Source organism: Sorex araneus, chromosome 1 (genome assembly GCF_027595985.1).
Source record: "Sorex araneus isolate mSorAra2 chromosome 1, mSorAra2.pri, whole genome shotgun sequence".
Classification (NCBI taxonomy): domain Eukaryota; kingdom Metazoa; phylum Chordata; class Mammalia; order Eulipotyphla; family Soricidae; genus Sorex; species Sorex araneus.
Genome location: NC_073302.1, coordinates 353849639 through 353871463, shown reverse-complemented (window position 1 = coordinate 353871463; position 21825 = coordinate 353849639). Strand labels below are relative to the sequence as shown.

General features: G+C 44.9%; 1 protein-coding gene across 3 annotated transcripts in view; it reads left to right on the top strand.

The window, feature by feature from the left end:
* The window catches only part of VPS41 (VPS41 subunit of HOPS complex), a 189487-nt gene that overhangs the window by 127387 nt on the left and 40275 nt on the right, over nucleotides 1–21825 (top strand). For all 3 annotated transcript variants that reach the window (XM_055131907.1, XM_055131894.1, XM_055131900.1), the window contains 5 exons: nucleotides 8599–8696; nucleotides 12604–12733; nucleotides 14126–14241; nucleotides 15686–15742; nucleotides 21608–21669. In XM_055131907.1, the coding sequence (XP_054987882.1) occupies nucleotides 8599–8696; nucleotides 12604–12733; nucleotides 14126–14241; nucleotides 15686–15742; nucleotides 21608–21669 (463 nt within the window). The remainder of the gene's footprint in view (nucleotides 1–8598; nucleotides 8697–12603; nucleotides 12734–14125; nucleotides 14242–15685; nucleotides 15743–21607; nucleotides 21670–21825) is intronic.

The following is a 21825-nucleotide window of genomic DNA, read 5'->3' as shown; positions in this document are numbered from 1 at the left end:
ATCCATCAAGAACCTGATGGTGCAAGCGCAGGAGATCAAATATGACATCTTTGGATTGACTGAGATGAGAAGGCATTGATCATATCACGCCATTTTCAACACTGGAGAAGAACTGTTCCTTGGAACATGTGATAGTAGATGCATTGGTGGTGTCGGTGTCCTCATCAACATGAACTTGGCTGTGAGGATCGATTTGTTCGAACGCCTGACAACCCGAATCGGACACTTATGTTTGAATAGATGTGGCTCATTGCCAGCAGTTTCTGTCTTCGTTGTCTACACACCAACGTCCAACTAAGACAAAAAAGAAATTGAGAAGTTCTACATGGAGCTGAAGAAGTTCTATAAAGAAGACCACACCCTCTACAAGGTCATTGTTGGTGATTTTAACACCAAGATAGAACCGAGAACATCTCCTGAAAAACTCCACATCGGGACCCATGGCCTAGAATGGAACAAACAGAGTTAGAGACTGAGTTCATCATGTCGACCAAGACCATCCATGGTAACTCACAGTTCCAAAAGGCCGAATCTAAACATTGGACATGGGAGTCTCCCAGTGGCCACTTCCACAACGAAATTGACCACATCATATTCAGTCCATGGTTTTCCTGACCGATGTTGCTTTTGTCCCAAAACTCCAAATGGGATCAGACTACCGTCTCCTTCGTGCGAAATTCTACTTCACCAAACGGGGAGAAAGGGCTGCAAAGTTTAAGAAGAGAACTCCCAGAATGACCACCAACTGGGAGCTCTTTTCACTGTTGCAACAATATGGGAAGATGCCATCATTGACAACATCGACGAGGAATACAATTGACTGGTTCAGCACCTCCATGATTCTGCAAGGAACACCGAGAGAGAGAAAGCCACAAACAGTTTCCTGTCTTCGGAAACTTTCGAGCTCATTTGCCAACACGGTTTGGTGCGAGCCTCAGGCAATCACAAGCTAACATCTGAACTCGCAAAGCTGTGCAGAGAAGCAATAAAGGAAGACCTCAAAGAGAGAAGAGCAGCAGTGTTGGCCGATGCGGCAGAAGCCGGGAAAAGTCTTCCTCTGACTTTTTTCATTGAGTCATTTAGCATAATATCCTTAAGGTTCATCCACGTTTTCTGTCTGCTGGGTATTGATTCCAGGTCTCGTGGCTTTTTTTTTTCTTTTTGGGTCACACCCAGCATTGCTCAGGGGTTACTCCTGGCTCTGCACTCAGGGGTTACTCCCGGCAGTGCTTGGGGGACCACATGGGATGCCGGGGATTGAACCCAGGTCGGCCGCATGCAAGGCAAACATCCTACCCACTGTGCTATCACTTCGAAACCTTAATTCTTCTTATTTTTTTTATTTTTATTTTTTTAGCTTTTTGGGTCACACCCGGTAATTCCCAAGGTTACTTCTGGCTCTGCACTCAGGAATTCCTCCTGTCAGTGCTCGGGGGGCCATATGGGATGCTGGGAATTGAACCCAGGTCAGCCGCATGCAAGGCAAACGCCCTACCACTGTGCTATCGCTCCAGCCCCATCGTAGCTTTGAGGTGGGTTTTTCCACTGAGCCACCTCCCTGGCCTAAGAATTGCCTCCTGTATTTTAGGACACATGATATTCCATCTCCATGTGTGTTTGGACCAGGGTGGTGCTCAGAGCTGTGCCCGGGGGCCTCCCACAGTACTCTCGATTCCGTGTAGCTCTGGCCTGTGCTGGGAACTGTAATCCTGGCCACTGTGTCAGCTGTCTGTGGGAGCGTGGAGAGGATGGTGTCAGCCCAGAGCATACAGCTGAGCTGCTGGCGCCTGACTGTATGTCTCAGCCCAACAGATGGAGGCCACAGCTGGGGGACTCGGGACCAGGAGGGTGGAGGGCCCAGCACCCCAAGGAGACCTGTGTCTCATAGGGTGTTTCCATTTGCCTGGGCCCGTGGTGGTCAGGCTCAAGCCTGGGGACTGTCATTCTGCCCAGCCCTGCCACTCGTGCCCAGGGGGCTGTCCAGATGCTGCTGTTGCGTGGAGGAAGCTGATCGTGAAGTGCAGGCTCTGTACGCGGTCCCTGACTTGGTTGGCCCGGGTGGATGTTCACGCCCCGCCTTTCCCCACAGGAGATCTTGAGGGCTTTGCTTGGGCGCTGCCCTGGGCCAGCAGACGCAGTCCCCCCACAGTGTCCTTCCCAGACAGCCACCAGCCCTCCTGCAGGAGGCCACAGACATAGGATGCCCGCTGTTAGATGCTGGCTCTCAGATCACTCTTCTGTGGGGCTCCTAGAATGTTCTAAGTCACACTTTGCCTTCTTAGAGCCTGTCTTTTTCTAGCACCCAAATACAGCAGGGGTCCTGGGGGGATAGGTTGTGCACATGCCACTCACCAAGGGTCGTTGGGGAACACGACACACATCCGCTCCATCCAGTCCCCACAGCCTGCACAGCTCCTGTCACGAGGCTCGCTCCAGAAACTACCTTTCTCTCTCCGGGTTCCATGGTTTGCTGCTTTGTCTTTCAGTTAAATTTCAGTGTTCTTCAGCCACATTTCTCCTGTAAATCTATTAAGGCACTGTGAGTTATCCATAGTTGGGTATTTGACATACAGTGTCCATCACCAGTCCTAACGTTTGCGTCCACTCCCTCCTCCTCTTCCCAGGCTCCCGCTCCCCACAGCCCCAGCCTGCCTTCTTGACAGGCACATTCCTGAATCCCTTAAGAGAGTTTGGATCTCGTGACTTCAGTGTCTTGGACGCTGGTTTGGATATGGAGCTGTCATTCCATAGCAACATCTTTGACCCTTGACCCCTGCTTCCCGTCTGTCTCCTCTTCCCTTCCCCTTCATTCTGTTTCTTCCCTTCTCCTCCCTTACTCTGGGGCCATCGGTGACCTGGGCACCCCCTTTAAAACATTGCATTTCCTCATCCAGTTACATGATGAGGAAGGGGCTCCAGGCGCAGATGTGGGAATGTTTGCTGGAGCAACCCCTGAGAAAAACAGCATGAAAGGTTCTCAGTAAACTTAGAATTGAGCATGATTTTATTTGCAACTTGTCTTTTCCAGAAAATCACTTGAAAGATGAGCCTCTGCAGTATTAGAACTATAAAATCCTTATACTTACGCTGATTTTCCCTTAGGGAAAATAAAGCCTTTAAAATTATTAGAACTGTTTCTGGTTTTGCAGAATAGAATAGAATTTTAGGGAACAGAAAATCAAACTTACTGGTCTACTTTTGATTTGAAGATAGTTTATACAGTCTGTAAAATTTCATGAATTTTATGTCTGCTCTTTTGAAGAAAAAAAATTGCCATTGAAGATTTTTCTTCCTCGTGTTTATTCTGACCCAGCCATCCTGGGTCAGAATTCTCTAGCCAGTACTTCTTGGATTGAATGAAATGAATAAAGGGAATCATCATAAATTTAAAAGCAATGATGTTTAATCAGTGCTAATGAGGGAGGAAAAAAAAATCACTATTCATCCTGAAAGGCCTTTTCTCAATGCAAAGTGGCTGTAGACATTACTGAAACCAAGAACTCAACATTAATAACTCACATAAACAGCAGTATGTTTTATTTTTTTTTAACTTTTTATTGAATCACCATGTGGAAAGTTACAAAGTTCTCAGGTTTGTCTCAGTTATACAATATTCAAACACCCATCCCTTCACCAGTGCCCATATTCCACCACCAAAAACCCCAGTATACCCCCGTCCCCCCACCCCAACTGTATAACTGATGAATTTCACTTCATTTTCTCTTTACCTTGATTACGTTCCATATTTCAACACAAACTCACTATTGTTGTTGGAGTTTCCACCCAAGAAAGACAGCCCTACTACCAAGGAAGCATTTGATAATTAGTTTTCTGTTGCTGAGAATGAAGAGATATGTAGCCCCACTGCTCCAAGTACAAAACTGTTTTTTTTTTCTTTTCCTTTTTTTTTCCCCCTCATCCCCCTTCCCGCGCCTCCTAGTATGGTAGACGCCATGCCGCATTTCTCCCTGAAAATGGGAAACAACCTGGAAAGAGGGATATTTCCTCTTCTCGGCCGGCGTGGGGCTTTTGCTTAGTTCACAGTCCAGAGAAGTGGCTGCTACATTAATAACCTTCAGTATTTCAAAAAAACTCACTGTTATTATTTGGAGTTTCCCCCCCCAAGTCAGACCTGTTAAAAAGGAACCGTTTCACATTGCTGACAATTATAGATGTTAAGTTTTGGATTTCTGTATAAAGTCCAGGGAAAATTCTGCCAGAAATTGCATAGCCCAGTTCACAGTCCCAGTGCATTGCTGTAAGAAGTCTCTGGAATCAAAGTCTTTAGGCGCAGAGGGTCTGTTTCACTCTCAGCAGCTCCGAATTTATCTGGGCCGAGGGCGTGCCGGTTACACCCACTTCCCATGATTCCCTAGGAGCCCCAAGTGTAAGAATCTAATACCTCTGGGTTAGGAGTCTTAGAAGATGGCGCCTGCCATTTGGAAGCTGCCGCCGCCGCCGTTTTCCGTGCAGGAAGACAGGGTGGGGAGGAAAGATCCACCCCCCGGGCAGCACAGAGTTGCAGCCCAGTTCGCAGTCCCAGTGCATGGCTATTAGAAGCTGTGCTGGATGCCCGAATGTGTTAGGTCTCTGGAATCAAAGTCTTTAGGCGCAGAGGGTCCCAACAGCAGTATGTTTTAGCATGAGTTTTTATCTAATATCATTATTAGTGGGTGTTAATGGAGATAAATTACTAAGGAGCAAAATTTTAAAACTAAGATAAACAGTTATTGTAGGTCTCACTTTGTGAATTACGCTGGATGTGACAATAATTATTCAATTTGTTATGCAATTTTGTCCCCACAGTATTAATATGTTAACATTAATGAGATTAACATTAATAAAATGAAAGGTGATGTATTTCATCTTTATCTGAACATTGACATCTTGTATAATTGAATCTCTGTCAGTTGATTTTTGTTTTTGTTTTGTTTTGTTGTTTGCTTTTTGAGTCACACCCAGCAATACACAGGGGTTACTCCTGGCTCTGCACTCGGGAATTACCCCGGCGGTGCTCAGGGTACCATATGGGATGCTGGGATTCGAACTCAGGTCAGCCGAATGCAAGGCAAATGCCCTCACCACTGTGCTATTGCTCCAGCCCCAGTTGTATTTTATATATACCATTCATTATTCTTAACTTTTTTTAGTTTGTAATTTCATCACTTCTTATAATCTTTGCTGAAATTACCGCTAATTTTTAAGTAGTAAAGTCTGGTAAGATTTAGTACTTACTTACCAAGTTAAGCATTTGATATGTTTCTGTACATCTGGGGTTGTTGGTTTTGTTTCTATTTTTAGAAATACATTGGGGGCTGGATCGATAATACAGTGAGTAGGGCATTTGCCTTACACGTGGCCAACCCGGGTTCAATTCCTAACATCCCATATGGTCCCCTGAGCATCACTAGGAGTAATTCCTGAGTGCAAAGCCAGGAGTAATACCTGAGCATTGCTGGGTGTGACCCAAAAAGTGAAAGAAAGAAAGAGAGAGAAAGAAAGAAAGAAAGAAAGAAAGAAAGAAAGAAAGAAAGAAAGAAAGAAAGAAAGAAAGAAAGAAAGAAAGAAAGAAAGAAAGAAAGAAAGAAAGAAAGAAAGAAAGAAAGAAAGACATGCATTAGATTTTCTCTTGTGTTCTTAACTAGAGAATGGAAAGTGTTCTGACGTTCAAACACCCTGTGTGAATTGGGAAATCTGGCACAGAGCAGGAAAGACACACTGAAGACTAATTTCTAGGCTTTCTGTTCTATAAATTGCAGTTTGTTTGTAAAAAGTGGACTGGAGCGATAGCACAGAGGGTAGGGCATTTGCTTGCATGCGGCTGACCCAGGTTCGATTCCTCTATCCTTCTCAGAGAGCCCAGCAAGTAACTGAGAGTATCTCGCCCGCATGTGAGAGCCTGGCAAGCTCCCTGTGGTGTATTCGATATGCCAAAAACAGTAACAACAAGTCTCACAATAGAGACATTACTGGTGCCCACTCGAGCAAATCGATGAGCAATGGGTTTACAGTGCTTGTAAAAACTGGGAGTTAAAGCATATCTGCTTATATTTAGTGGGGACAGTGTACTTGCTCACGCTCCTGGGTTGTCCATTTGGCACCCTCAAAGGGGGGCAGGGCCATATTCACCCACTTCTGAGTGAATCTGCACCAGAAAACTATAACAATCAGGCCCCCCTGCACCCCATCAGTCAGCCTTGGGTGTCTCTGGTTGTTCCCTTATTTTCGCCCAAATTGCTGCTCTGGGAACTATATGTTTCGCATTTCCATGATGGAATGTGATTTCAAACTCAAGTGCATTCTCACTTAACACTTTAGAAACCCCAGGAGAAATGGCAAGCACAGCTCTTGTTAACCTACAGCTTTGGTCTCTGGGTGCCTTGGGAGCCTGGATGCACTCACCCACCCTTTCTGTCCCTCCCCTTCCCCCTCCCCCTTCCCCTCACACATGCCAGCACTGGTAACTTTCCCCAAACTCATGCTGCCCAGCAATGGGACACCGTCATCTCAGGCACATTCTTGTGCAAGAGGCAGATGGGGGGGGGGATGATGCGGGGGGTCAAATCCAGGTCAGCCACTGTAAGGTCAGCCCTAGCCAATGTACGGTCTCTCGAGCCCCAAAATGCATATGCTTCTTAACTGTTTTATTTTTTCTAACTTTTGGACTATATTTTTGCAAAAAAGGACATTTAAAATTTTATTTCTTTTTAAAAAATAAGTGCTCTATCACAATTTGCATTTATTTTTTTCTAATTTATATACTGATTTAGTTCATTAGTTCAGGATGTTTCAATGATGTTAAAATTTATAGTATTTATATAAAATTTTACTACCTGTCCCACCACCACAGTGCCTGTGACCCTCCACCACTGTTTCTACATCTCTCGTCTGGTTTTCCCTGATTCCTGTTTGGTCATTGGTTCTGTATTCCACGTCAAGGGTTTGCCATTGCTCAGTACCGTGTCTGTTCTTATTTTGGCTCATTGTTCCATAGTTGAGTGAGATCATGCTTTATTTGTTCTGCCTCTGAATAATTTTGCTTAACCCAGTACCCTCCAGTCCCACTGGTGGTGCAGGGAGCTGCATGGTTTCATGCTTCCTTACAGATGCCTCATATTCTGTTGTGTGTATGTGTGCTCTGTTCACCTGTGGGTGGGTTATTTCAAGCCTCACTGTTTGCACCGAGACTGCAGTGAACATAGGTGTGTGTATGTCCTTTTGAATGAATTGTTTGTGTTTTAAGGGTAGATGCTGAGAGTAGAAAAGCCGAGTCCTGTGAGAGGCTTGCTCTCCGGGGAGGGTCTTGGGGAGTTCCACCCCCAGCTGTGCACGGGGCCTACTCTTGGCTCTGCACTTCGGGATCAGTCTTAGCAGAACTTCAGGGGTCAGACATGGAGCTAAGGATATACACTGGGTTGGCTTGCATGCCAAGCAAGCACCTTGCCCATTTAGCACTCTTTTATTCTAGTTCTCTTCTTAGATTTTTGAGAAAAGCTCATGCTGTTTTTTGTACAGGTCAAGCCAAATAACAGTCCCAAGAGTTAACAAAGCTTCCTTTGTCATCACATTCCCGCCAATACTGGCTGCCCCCAGTCACCCTCTCTGGCGTGACATGGCATCTCCTGTTGCTTTGATCAGGCTTTCCCCTGCTCACGGGTGTTCCGTCTTGGGGGAAGTGTCTGTCCTGCCTCTCCTCACTCAGTGTAGGTCACCGAGCTTCTGCACCAAGCTTGTGAGTGCTGCGCTGACCCCGGCCTCTGCCCACATGTGCGAGTGTTTTTGGACTCAGTAGGATGTCTGTCTGTTTCCACTCATTGCTTTTACTCTGCGGAAACTTTTCACTGACACTCTCTTATTTTTGGATTCCCTTTCCCTCTGTGGCTGCCAGAGGCCACTCCCACCTCACTGTGTTCTCGAACACGGGATTGCGGGGCCTGGGAGGTTGTACGGGTCATTTTGGGCATGCTGCCAGCTGGTTCCAGGAGAGCACCCACTTGCTGTGGCATCAGGAGTGCCATGACACAGGCATCCAGGACCCCCTGTGCACCTGGGAGGTGCTGCAAGGCCCAGCTGCCTCTGTCCCCACCCCTATATGCTTTTGTAAGTCCTTAAAGTGTTTCATAAATGTTTTTAAAAGAGTGCTAACATTTGTGCTATTTGAGAAGTCCAAATAGCATTCCTTATAACCTTTATACTAATGGAATGCTCTAATTGTGAAAACAAATTCAACAAGAATTGGAAAATGAATTATTCTTGTTACTGTTAATAATAGAAGCTTATATGGAGCTTGGGGGGGGGGGTCCTTCGGGAAATTGTGTGGTGTCATTTTTAAACCTGCAGGTACTGTGCCACCTTTGGCCACTCAGGCAGCTGTGGGTCTGCATTTTGTCTAGGATAGAAATTTCTCTGTAAGCTCCCATGCATCCTTTTCCAGGACTGTTTGTCACCCAAATTAGGTTTCCCTGAACCCTGGATGCCAACTTGAGAGTTCGCTCACCAGCGGTCACAGACGGTAGCAGCTTCTCTCGAGTGCGGTATCTGCTGCTGTTCATGCTGAAGTTTTATATACAGCACCCTTCCTGTTCTTTGTGTTCACAGTGTCTCAGTTTGAAACTGAATTCTACATCAGTGGACTCGCACCTCTCTGCGATCAGCTGGTTGTGCTCTCCTATGTGAAGGAGGTTTCCGAGAAAACGGTAATTCTCCCCCTGTGAGAGGGAAGTGCGGGTTTCCCATGAGGCCCACCTCAGGCTGCCCCGGAAGGAGCCACGCTGTGTCCGAGCAGAGTGCCCTGCCTGCACGTTAGACAGTGCCTCTGCATTCCAGAGGTTATCCTGGACATTGGGACAGTGACTTCAGAAACTCCGCGCATGACCGCCTTTGTTACGTCACTTAGTGGAGGAGAGTCTTTGTGTGTTGTTTTGGGGTTTTTTCCCCTCTTTTGTCCATTTCTCTTGGTATTTTAGTTGAAAGGATTGAAGGCTTCCCCTTGCTGAAAGGCGAAGAAACCAAGCCGACACTGTGCACTTGCACAAATGACAGCATTGGTGTTGATCTGCGGCAGCAGCAGGGGTCCCTGTGGCCAGAGCGAATTACAGAAAGGGCAGCTCGTTATTTCCTGTGGGCCAGCAGATTTGTTTACTACACAGTGGATTCTGAGATGCTCGATTATTGCTTGGAAATAAATGATTGCAAAGTCTCTGTTACAGCGCAAAGGTGCTATGCAATAGAGCTAATAGGATTCAGCATCCGAGTCACATTTCCTTAGCTTTGTTATCGCCTATATAAGATTTCCAAGTGTTAAAGGCACCTCTCAGAGATCAGCTGCGCGTGGTCTTGAATGAAGGCTTACAGGTTGACCATTGCCGGAGCAGTGCCCTCCTTACCCCTTTGAAGCCCAGGCCCACCCATTCCCAGCTCGGCTTTATTATTCCAGCCTGGAGGCTCCGGCTGGGAAGGAAAGAAGGGGAGTTTGAGGTACTGACGAGGAGAGCTGATTAGAAAGGTTTTCTTGTGGGTGCTGTATATGAAAGAAATTGCAATTGATTGACCTGCCGTCACAGTAATAGGCTCTCTTCCCCTGCATCCTCCTCCCTCTTGCTGTTTCTTTTCACCTGGCCAGGAAGGAAAATGGGGAGAGAAACCCTGGGAGCCCCTTTTGAAGTGCTAGCTGCTCGCCAGCGCTGCTCTGAGCAGCGCCAGTGTCTGCATTAGGAAGCCATTGCCATAGTAACCCAGCTCCGTGCCCTGTTGCTAGGCAATGGGGTGCTGAGGACTTAAGTGAACACTCAGACCTGCTAAAATCAATAGGGCTGGCTTCTAGCCCTGGTGCAGGACATCAGTTTATTATTATTTTATTTATTTATTTTTTTTTTTTTGAAAAGCAGTGGCTCCTGGGGGAGTAAATACAGTGCCTTTTGATGAGAAATGTGGGGAGGATTGAGACTGTGATTGAAAGACATACGGAAAGGAGCAGTAAAATGAGAAGGGGGGGAAAAAAACCTAATAAACAGTGAGCAGGGAAAAAAATGAAGGAAGGAAGAGAGGAAACCTTTGTTAATAAAAGAATATTAGAAAGGAATAACAACCAAGAGAGGCCAAATCTATGGAATAAATTAGAAAGTGGGATATTTCAGAGGAAAAAGAAAGGGTCCTAGAAATGTGTTAAAGATATGGGACTCCAGTGCTTATAGCTGCACATGTTATGTAATGCCAGGGATCCTCAAGTCCTTAATTCTGCGTCGACTAATAAAACCAAGACAAAAGCAATCGGACGCAAACTTGGAACTAGCTGCCATACCCCCAGCCCCCACCTTTCCATACTGAAAATTGTTTACGGCATGAAGAAAAAATTTTCTCAGTATTTCTCATATTTTCCTGAGTATTTTTCCTGTTAAGCCCTGGGCATACACGCTTCCACAGATGTCTCAGTCACCAGCTCCTTTGGGTCGTCCTCATTTAGGAATCTGACTCCCCCCGGGCTGTGTCATCTCCCCTGCTTGCTCTATCACCTGCTCTCCTGGTGCTGTTTTCCTTCCGCCCACTAGTGAAGCCCATGTGTTAAGTACTGGGGAGCAGAGATGGACAAGCCAAACCTCGGCTGCTCAGAATGGCACAGATACTCAGCACTCTGGCAGGGCAGAGTGTAGAACAGAGCCCAAGAGCTGCTCCCTGGCGTCCTGGCTCCGGAAGGAGCTCATCTGCAGGGCCGAGCAGCCACGTCAGCGATGACTCTCATAATGGTTCCAGCCATGTGCTCTCATGCCACTGTCACAGCAATCTCTTTCCTTCCTTCTAGCAAGTTCTCCAGATGTCTGTCAACATCTTCTCGTGCATGAAAGGCCCTGGCAATAAAGCTCACCCCCAGCTGATCCTGGGCACCAGAACCCCTTCCAGTCCCTCTCTCTGTGGCCCCTTCCAGTCTCTCTCCCTCTCTCTCTCTCTCTCTCTCTCTCTCTCTCTCTCTCTCTCTCTCTCTCTCTCTCTCTCTCTCTCCCTCTCTCTCTCTTCCTCTTTCTCTCTCTTACTCTCTCTCCCTCTCTCTCTCCCTCCCTCCCCTCTCTCTGTCCCTCTCTGTCTCTCTCTCCCTCTCTCCCTCTCTCCCTCTCTCTCTACCTCCCTCTCTCTCTCTCTCTCTCTCTCCCTCTCTCTCCCTCTCTCTCTTTCCCTCTCTCTCTCTCTCTTTCCCTCTCTCTCTCCTAGCAGCAGGGTAGGCAGCGCTGTGACTCTGACTTGCTTACAGGGAAACACTATAGCCACTGAGCCCCCAGGAGCAGTTTAATTTTTCAATATCAAAATCTCTTCATTTTTTCCTGTTATTTCAAAATTGAGAATTCTTGTTTCTTTAGCTAGCTGATAAACTACACTATAGAGTCTGTGGTTTTCTTTTCTTCTACAAATTAATCTTTTATGGTTGCTGTTTTATTTTGGAACTGTTTTAAATATATGAAAATGTATGAGGTGCGAAACTAGTGCATTCTTTCTCAGTTAATCTAACAAAACCTATTGAAGGACTCTGGAAGGCTGCCCTTTTTTCCTTCAGAAATGTGTTGAACTGAGCATAGTTCTGGATTTTTCCATTGTGCTCTTTGCATTTCTATTCCATGCTGCTTTGCCATACTGTTTCAGGTCTTGTTGCTTTGGTGAATACTCAAATGTATGTTTTCTGCTGGATGCTGAGTCCTCAAAAAGCATGAAATAAATAAACTTGATTGCAAAGCCAAGTTTCTAAATTAAGCCCCATCTTTCCATTAGTTCAGCCTTTTCATTCACTGATGTAGCTTTGTCTTTACATCACTTTTTAAAGTTTTTTTTATTTCTTATTGAGTCACAGTGAGATAGTTACATGATTGAGTTTCAATTATACATTATGACAACACCCATCCCTTCACCTTTCACCAGTATACATTCTTCACCACCAGTGTCTCGAGTTGCCTTCCCACTCTGCTCCTCACCCCACTTACCTTGGTGGCAGGCACTTCTCTCTCGCGCTCTCTCTCTCTCTCTGTCTCTCTCTCATGTCACTTTCAGTACTCAGTTCTTTCATATTTGAACTGACACATTGATTTAAAAAAAATGAGTATCTATGAACTCAGAAATCTCAGTCTGTAGCACTGGCATAGGAACTCAGTAGATCATGTTGTCTCTCCATCTAGAGCTCCACTTTCAAGAATGATAGACCTTAATTGTATGTGTTTATTTAAATTGAGACAGTGCTTCAGTCACACAAGTCCAAGTCAGGCAACTCCTATCTGGCACACAGTGCCAGAGTTCTTTGGGACCTGTTCATCCTCTAAGCAAATCTAGGCAGATCCATTGTTCTGCTTTTCAGCATGACCAGTGTTTGCTGGTGGTTTCCTCATCCTCTTGGCTGGGGAGGAAGAGAGACAGAGTTGCCCGAGTAAGTGAGATGAACAGGCTGCCATCGTGGGTACTGAAATGATCTGTCACATGGGAGGTCAGGATATTATAAAGGAGCACGGTGCCCTGGGGCTGTCTAGCAGACCAAGAAGACGAGGGCAGTTCATTGTGGCCGAGAAGGATTCATTCGCATCATTTCTGGAACTGTCACTAAATGCGCACTGTTCTTTCCTTTCCCGCTAGAAGAGAGAGTACTGTGCCAGGCCTCGCCTGGACATCATCCAGCCCCTCGCTGAGACCTGTGAAGACATCTCTTCGGACGCTCTGACCGTCAGAGGCTTCCAGGAAAATGAGTGCAGAGATTATCACCTAGGTGAGAAGGAGTGTCATTCCCATCCAGATGTTCTTTCTTCCCTCGTTCTACAGCTCGGAGGTGAAACAGACATGCAGCAAGGGCATGACAGACCTGCTGTTGGGGATCAGGCCCCAGCCCAGTGGTGTCATGATCTCATAGGAATGTGAAGGGAGGGACAGAGGTGTGGCGCCCAAGGTGAGCAGCCCACAGTTTCTGTTGTTGTATTTTCTTTGTAGTCCCAACTATTCAAGGTGCATTGGATTTCTGTCAGCGTCATACATTGTGGTCCTGTGATTGCCATGTCATATTCAGCTTTCTGTTCCTGGAAGATGGAAGCTCTTGAATGGCAGAGTGCCCGGCCCATGCTAAATGTTCACTGACCACCTATCAGGTGCAGAAATAAATGAGATGCTCAGGCACTGCCCAGAAAGGAAAGAAGATCTATTGTCGCCATACCAGGTGCACCTGTGTGTGGGAGTCCTCAAAGCTGTGGAAAACGCACTGATTAAAATAAAACAGCTTGAACTTTTTAGCAATTCTTTTTTGTTAAATACAAACTGTTGGCTTTTTTTTTTTTTTAAGAGAATGTCTTTAGTTTTCATTTGGTCAGTGGAAATGAGGAAATCTTCTATACATGTTTTTGCTTTCTTGTATGAAGGCTCTTAATAAGTTGAAAAATACGAGTAGATTCTGGTCTGGGCAAAAGAAGCAAATGTGATTCACAGCTGAAGGCATCCAATCTTGGTTTTTCGCTCAGAGCAAACTCTGCAGCACACTTGGAAGCCCTCCGAACAGCTTCTGTGATTGAATTCTGCAGGAAGCCCTCACGGCCAGCACTGTGGACCAGCATGGTGAAATGATAGATTATGTCCCCAGGGCTTGGGACATCTGTCGTTCATGTTTTACATGGCATTGACCTTGATGAGGAGGAAACATTTGTCGGCAATTATAGAGTATAATTGTCCTATAAAAATAGAACAGGGCTGTACAAGGAAAGTTTATTTACAGTAGATGAATTCTGATATGCAGTAGGCATGGAGAATTTTTGACAGTTTCCAACTAGGGTCAGGATGTTAATAATGTATTAAGCATAGACTTTGGAACCCACCTTGGGTTTTTTAAAGGTGATTGTTGTTTTGGTTTGGTATTTCTTATGTCCCTTTCTTCTTCTGTCCTTTTTTTCTGCAAATAACTTTTGCCTGTATGTTTTTGAAAGCACTGAAGTACATTCTGCCATTCTCCACTGTTACATCCGGCGCTACTCTTAAGTCTTAAGTGGAACCGAACACACATGCCGCAAAGGAGAGTCATTTCTGTTCCCGGTGGATGTGGGTGCCCTGAACACAGCTCCCAAGCCATTGCGAAGTTTCTGCTGTTGTGCATGCTAAGCCTCTCTCCTCTCCTTTCTAGAGTACTCTGAAGGGGAATCTCTCTTCTACATTGTGAGTCCAAGAGATGTCGTAGTCGCCAAAGAACGAGACCAAGATGATCACATTGACTGGCTGCTTGAAAAGAAGAAATATGAAGTATCTTGGGGTTTACTTTCTTGAATGATTGGCATTTGTGTAACGTAGACGGCATACAGGTTTTGTAGTGAGTCTTTCCTGTCGGGCAGTCAGAATGTTCCAAGCTGAAGCCCTGCGAAGGGTAATCACTCTCCAGGGCTCCTCGGAAGTGAGGGTGTGGGGTGGGGGCCAGCTTGTAAGACTTCACTGTTCTGAGGACGAGAGTTGGTGGCCAGAGGGGACGCAGGTGTTAGAGCCTAATTGTTGACATGTTTGTTCGTGGGGTTCCAGAGAAAATGAAATAGAGCCAGAATTTCAGGGTCATCTCTGGATATTTTGGTGAAATCATTTGATTTTTTTCATATTTCATAATAGAAAATAGAACTTATCAAATTAAATCTTAGGGTGGTTTGAACTAACCATTCAGAGTGAATGATGTTTGCTTCAAGGAGTTTTGATTCAATCTAGCTGAATAGCTAATATCTCATCATGACTTTCTTGTAAAAAATGTTTTTTACTTGAATAGATATAAAAGCATTATTGTGTAGGTGTAGTTAGAGAGATTCAATGGGTGCGCCTAGGAGGCTACTGGTTAATAATACAATATTAACCAGATAAAAACATGCCAAAAATAATCTTCTGATTTGCAACTTTAAATTTGTAAGTATATGAAAGTATTTTAGGGGGAAAATATTTTAAATATCAATTTTTTTAAAATTTAAGTTCAGCTATTGATGTCAGTTGTTGAAGTATCTGTTTCTATTTGGGGGCTATACCCAGTGGTGCTCAGGATGTTCTGTGCTCAGGGATCATTCGGCGCTGACCATAGCGAGGCCAGTGCCTTAACCCCTCTATTAAATCTCTGTACCTTGGGACCAAGTTTATTCCCCAACTACTGGCATTTGAGTTTAGATTCAATAGCATCTTTAATAATTTTATGTTTCCAACATTTGTGGTGAAGTAATTATTCTAAACTTTCCCAAATAAGAGTAAAATCCAGAGTTTTCACAGTCTTAGTTGTAGTTTTACCTTAATGTACCTAATAGAGCTCAAATTTTGTATTTATTTGCCCATTTGGCAATGTATGTCAGAGATTTGTGATGGCAGATGATATTTATTTATATGAGTCTTGGAGAGTTTTGATACGGTATGAAATGTGATTCCAATGTCCTAATGTGGAAATGCATTCAAATGGAAATTAGAGAAGTCTTTATTTTGGTTTACTGCTTTTATTTGAGTTTGGGGCTCATTCAACCGTAACATTAGAAATTCCAGTGCTTTAAAGCAAAAGCCGTGGAAAATAGGGCTCTGTTTATGTACTTAGACTATACAGAACTGGAAAACATAATCAGTACAGTATTTATAACCTTGATTTTTCCCTCCACTGCCTCCCCATTTCCTCCTTCCTTTCCTACTTTTTTTCCCCTCACTTTTTTCTGTTTTTATCCTGCTTACATAAATACAGGAAGCATTGATGGCAGCTGAAATTAGCCAGAAGAACATTAAAAGACACAAGATTCTGGTAAGTGTGGAAATTCCATCATCTGAAACATAAGTTTTACCTCTCAATAAGATCCAGTGCGACCAAACTTACTACAGCAGCTTTTTCCAATGGTTTTGAGAATTTATTTTAAACAAACTTTCTAACCTGTGAGCTCAAAATATTTCATTTTATTATTAAATCCGTTTCTGCTTGTAAACACAAGACCTAAACCCCTGGTAAGAGGTAATTTGAAGTAATTTGGAAACTCTGTTTGTGAAATAGACTTCGAATATAAAGCTTTCCAGTTAGGGCGCAGAGGTTTCTCCAAATAGCAGGCAAAATAGCTTTATCACAGAATTTATCAAAAGAGTAGTTTCATAAAACTAGATTGCTTTGGTTTCTCCATGATAGCAGGCTCAATTGATTTTGTTATAGGGACTAACCTAGGACATCAAATACATTTTTATTATGTTTGGGCTCTAGAAAAAAAAAAACAAAAACTGTGTGACTGAAAGGCCTTTTCTTTGCTAACTGTGACAGCAAATGTGCAAGTAGATAGCAGCAAAGAGATTTCATGAAGAGCCCTCAGAGACTGGCCCTGTAGCCAGCAAAAGGAAGAAACTTTGTCTTCTGTGGCTACTTGGGTTCCACACAAATTTCTTCAGCCTGCTCTTAATCCATTTAAACTGATCTATAAGAATCCACGTTGAAATCCTAATCCAAAGGGTTCACACGCAAAATGAGTCAGGAACTATAAATAAGGTAAGACAACCAGATAATCTTTTTTATTTCCTCCCAGCCGGAAGTGTGGAGAATAACTGGAGGATTATCTAGAATGGAACATCAGGCCCCCTGGCAGAAGAATGTAGAGACAGTGCAGAAATCATGAGACCTACTTGTTAAACGGGAGATTTGAAGAGTTTAAGATACTGCTAGAAGAGCCAGAGGCAGGGCGTGAAGGCAGTTAGGAGCTCAGCATTGTCTTGGAACCTTTAGAAAACAAATTAAGCTCTCTTTGCCCACAGCAGTGTCGGGATAGGATACTCCAGTGGCACTAGGGGTCAGGAGGCTTCTTGGTTTTAAGGCGGGAAGGGTTGTCCCCAGAGTTACTAGTGCTGGTGAAGTGAAAATATATGGAAGCTAGATTCTACTTCACTTATCCCGTATGACGACTGATTCTGTATGAGCAGAAGTGAGTGGGGAGTCCAGGCCAGCTCCCAGGCTCTGCTGGGCCCAGGTGGACAGTGTTGTCATTCACCCAGGAAGAGAAAGACTGAAAGGAGCAGGATTGGCTGGGGGAGGTGAAATTGAGGGGTTTGGCCCACCTAGTTTGGGGCACATGTAAGACATCCTCATGGCACACAGGAAAGAGATCTGGCCTCAGAAATAGATTCAGGAGTCAATAAAAAGTGCGGATCTGAGCCAGTTCACACAAGCAGATGTCCAGCTGTGGGACCGTTGACAGTGAAGCAAACAGTGATGCTTCCAGCACGGATTGTGTCGTGGGAGCTTACAGAGAACATGTCTGAGTAGCAGAGCTAAATCTTAAGTAGCAGAGGAAATCGGGTCAAAACAGAACAGCTCAGTTAATCAGATGCACCTTCAATTAATGTAGAGGTGACAAGTGAATTTTTTTATATGCGTACTGTTTCTTGTCACATGCTATAGAGAGTGAGAAGGGGAAAGAAAACTAGGCTTATGGGAAACACCGAGGTCTGGGGCATGGCATCCAGGAAGTTATTGGTGGCGGGTATTTGTCTGGGGGAGACATTTGGCATATTTACACTGGACTGGAATGATAGCACAGCGGGTAGGGCGTTTGCCTTACATGCGGCCAACCTGGGTTCGATTCCTCTGTCTCTCTCAGAGAGAGCCCAGCAAGCTACTGAGAATATCCCACTCACACAGCAGAGCCTCGCAAGCTCCCCGTGGCATATTCGGTATGCCAAAAACAGTAACAACGAGTCTCACAATGGAGACGTTACTGGTGCCCGCTCGAGCAAATTGATGAGCAACGGGATGACAGTGAGACAGCGCTACAGTGCTACACTAAGGGGTGAGAAGATTGGGTTGAGTTCCAGGATGTAGAGGAAGAGTCTGGGTTACAGCATAAGGGGAATCATGGGCGTGAGGAGAAAGTCTGGAGAACGGGACTCTGCAGCAGAGGCTTTGTCTTCTCTGAACATCAGAGTGTGGGCCTGGGCCAGAGCGTAGCACAGCAGGGGCAGGGCGGGACACTTGCCCTGCATCAAACTGACCTGGGCTTCATCCCCCACATCCCATACGGTCTCCCAAGCACCGCCAGGGGGAGTTCCTGAGTGCCAAGCAGGAGTAACCCCTGAGCTTCACCAGGTGTGGCACCCAAAAAAAAGGCAGATCAGAAGTATTGGGACTGTTATCAGAGAATCGGGGACGTGCAGCAGCTTCTTCACCCTCTGGTTTCTAATTATTTGGAATACAATTTCATACATAATCGGCCTGCAAGTAACTATGCATCCGCACTGTAAATGTTGAAACTGTTATAGCAGTGCTAACTAAACTGTCATAAAACAATATTTTAAAATGTAATAAACAAAAACTGGGTATTTCTTAGATTTTTGAAATGGTTGTGTCCTGGATAGTAATTATGCTTCAACATTTTCTCCAAGCGCAGTGTCATTTTCTGTCAGGTAGGCACTGTAGCACTGCCATCCCATTGTTCATTGATTTGCTCGAGTGGGCATCAGTAACGTCTCCATTGTAAGACTTGTCACTGTTTTTGGCATATTGAATATGCCACAGGTAGCTTGCCAGGCTCTGCCGTATGGGTATCAGCTCAGCATCTCTCCCTAGCTCTCCAAACTGCCAGCTCCAGATTCTAATTGAGTCAGGTTGATGCTGGTGCCCCATCCCCACCAGGGGTGATTTAGGTGAGATGCAGAGGAGAGAAATGGTCACTTCCTCTCTGTCCACTGCTGCCACCCCAGGACTGGCTGATAAAGTCTGTGATGCACCCCTGTGTGGCACAGACCTCAAGCAGGACTCAGGCTGGAGCAAGGCAGTGCTCCTTGCAGGAAAGGACAGTCAGTCCTTACCCAGGCCTTTTGTGTCTTTCACCTTTATCTCAGGAAAGAATTTCAGGAGAGACAAGCAGTGAAGTAAAAACTGATTTTATTTGGAGGGCTTTTGGGAAAGGGGGAAGGGTAGAAGAGAAATGCACTCAAGAGAGAACACAGACTTCTCCAGAGGTGGAGCGAGCCCCAGCACACAGCACACACCACAGCATTAGATATGGAATCCACATCTGGGGGAGATGCCAGTGACACTTGGACACAGGGGCAGTGTGGCCCATCTTTCCTTTGTTCACCTTGGCTTTTATAGGGTTCCTCCCAAGCTGCCCAGTTGGGCTTCCTCCCTAGGTAAGTGTCTGTTGCTAGGGTGGTTGCCAAGGGGAAGTGTTTAGAGGAGTTAAGGGTCTTCTTTGAAATTTCTTTCCTGGCCTTTGTTCCTGCTGGAACTTCTCTCTGAAGGGGTCCAGCCTTCTCTAAGCAAGGGAAGGAATCAGGAAGGAAGAGATCACAGCAGGAAGAAATCACACTCCTAAACATATATGCACCTAATGAGGGACTAGCTAAATACTTAAAATAACCCTATAGATTTTAAGGAGGATATTGGTTTAAGGAGATTTAAGGAGCAACACAATAGTAGTTGGAGACTTCAACACTGCCTTATCTCCTCTAGATATACAACAAGATTAAAACTCAGCAAGGAAGCACTGGCTTTGAAGGAAGAGATAGAAGAGAGAGGACTAATAGATTTATACAGGGCTTTGCATCCTAAAAGAAAGAATACACATTTTTTTCCAGTGCACACGGAACATTTTCCAAAATAGACCATGTGCTGGGTCACAAAACATACCTCAATAGAATCAGGAAGATAGAAATTGTATCAACTATCTTTTTAGACCATGATGCACTGAAGATAGAAGTTAATCACACACAGATGCAGAGAACTAAATCAAACACCTAGAAATTAAAAAACTCAATGTTGAACAATGAGTGGGTCAGGAAGGAAATCAAGGAAGAAATCAAAAGATACCTGAAAACAAATGAGAATGAAGACAAGCTACCAGAACCTATGGGACGCAGCTAAAGCTGTGTTAAAGGGAAAATTTATAGCTCTGCAAGCACTCTTCAGGAAGGAAGGGCCTACATAAATAACTTGACTTTACAGCTCAAGACCTTAGAAAAGGACCAACAAAAGGAGCCCAAACCAGGCTGAAGGAAAGAAATAATAAAACAGAGCAGAAGTTAATGACATGGAAACCCAAAAAACAATCCAAAGGATCAATGAAACCAAGAGCTGGTTCTTTGAGAAAATAAACAAGACTGATAAATCACTAGCAAGGCTCACAAAGAAAGAAAGAGAGAGAACCCTAATAAACCGAATCAGAAGTGAAAAAGGGATCATCACAACAGAAACCAAAGAAATCCAAAAGATCATCAGAAAATACTTTGAAAGTCTGTATGCCGCGAAACGAGAGAACCTAGAAGAAATGAATAAATTCCTGGGTTCCTATCATCTCCCAAAGTTGAACCTTCTCTGGGTCAATGCTGGTGTCAGGTTTATCAAGCCTTGGTTCCTGTGTCCACAGGGTGGGTCCTAAAGGCCTTTGGACTATTGGTTGTGTTACTTTCCAGGAATTCTGTTGCCAGGAGGACCCTTCCTTGTCTGCCTGTGCCTCAAGGTCATTCTCAGCAGAGGGAATATTTACATCGCAGGTAGTCATTAGGAGACCAAGCCTTTGTCTTTTCTCAGACAATATCCAATATCCAGGAAAAAATATATAGTTACCTGGAGGAGGAGACATTCTACGTGGGAGAAAGGCAAACTAAGATAACATTTTTGATGTAAGAATGAAAACTAAACCAAGAGAAAGCATTTTTTAAAAAGGGTGTTAAGAGCTTCAGTCGTATTGGGGAAGTAATGACTAACTCCTGTGCCCCAATTTGATCCCACAAATTTAAGTCTGGATGCAGACTCTGCAGAATCCTTTCCGACCTGGGCTGGAACAGGGAATTAGTTGGAATCTCTGAAGCCGCCATTTCAGAGTCTTGAGGCCTCCCCTGCCCTCTTCTGTTTGGAATACTTGTTTTCAGGGCTTACTGCTACTTGATGTATGGAGTTCATCTTTTTGTTGTAGTGATCTTTCATCTCATTCTTATGAGGACATTTCCTCAGCCTGGAGAGGAGGGGAGAGGAGAGGGGAGGGGAAGGAGGGGAGGGGAGGGGGGAGAGGGAGGGAGCAAACGTGAGTGGAGTAGATAGACCTGCACCTCACAGGCACAGCCATACTCGTTCAAGGTTCTAATCAAGGCTTTTTCTGTTTGGCGTTTGTACCCCACCTATTGGTACTCTCGGCTTGCTCCCTGAGCAGACCCAGGTGGCCACCTGTGAAGCCCTATCAGGTATCTTCTGTAGCAAATCTCTTAGAAAAAGGGCAAGTTAAGAGCCTCTAAAATAGCAACAGTGTTAATTTTTTCATTGTTTTTAAAATTTGTGGAAATACAAATATAAGTGCATGTTACCGTGCTTAAAGAGATGCTGGGGAAAGACAGAACAGGGGTCCAGGCACTGTCCCAGCATCCGCTGACCTGGCTAGAACCCCCTGCACACCACCAGAACTCATTCCTGAGCACAAAGCTAGGAGTCGCTTCTGAACACTTCCATGCATGCTCCACTTCCACCCTCACAAAGGGAAATGTACATAATTATATTACTATCTTAAGGAAGAAATCAGCCTGATTACATTCGGCAAACTAAGATGTACAACAGGTGTCAGGCAGGTGTGAGAATATGCTGGCGTGTGGTCGGCTCAGAAGCAGACTCATCTTCTCGCTGGTTTCTTCTTGTTTTTTTCCCTAGGACATTGGCTTGGAGTACATAACCCACTTGCTGGAGAAAGGAGAGTATGACATCGCGGCGCGGTAAGGAGGCCTTTCCCGCAGGGTAGAGCGGTGTTGATAAAGGTCACGCTCTGCAGTTGACTTCTTTAGATCCTTCTTAACACCGATATTTTTTCTCTTAATCATGGAGGGTTTCATGCTCAGAATGTCATTATTTATTTGCCCATTGTTTCATTT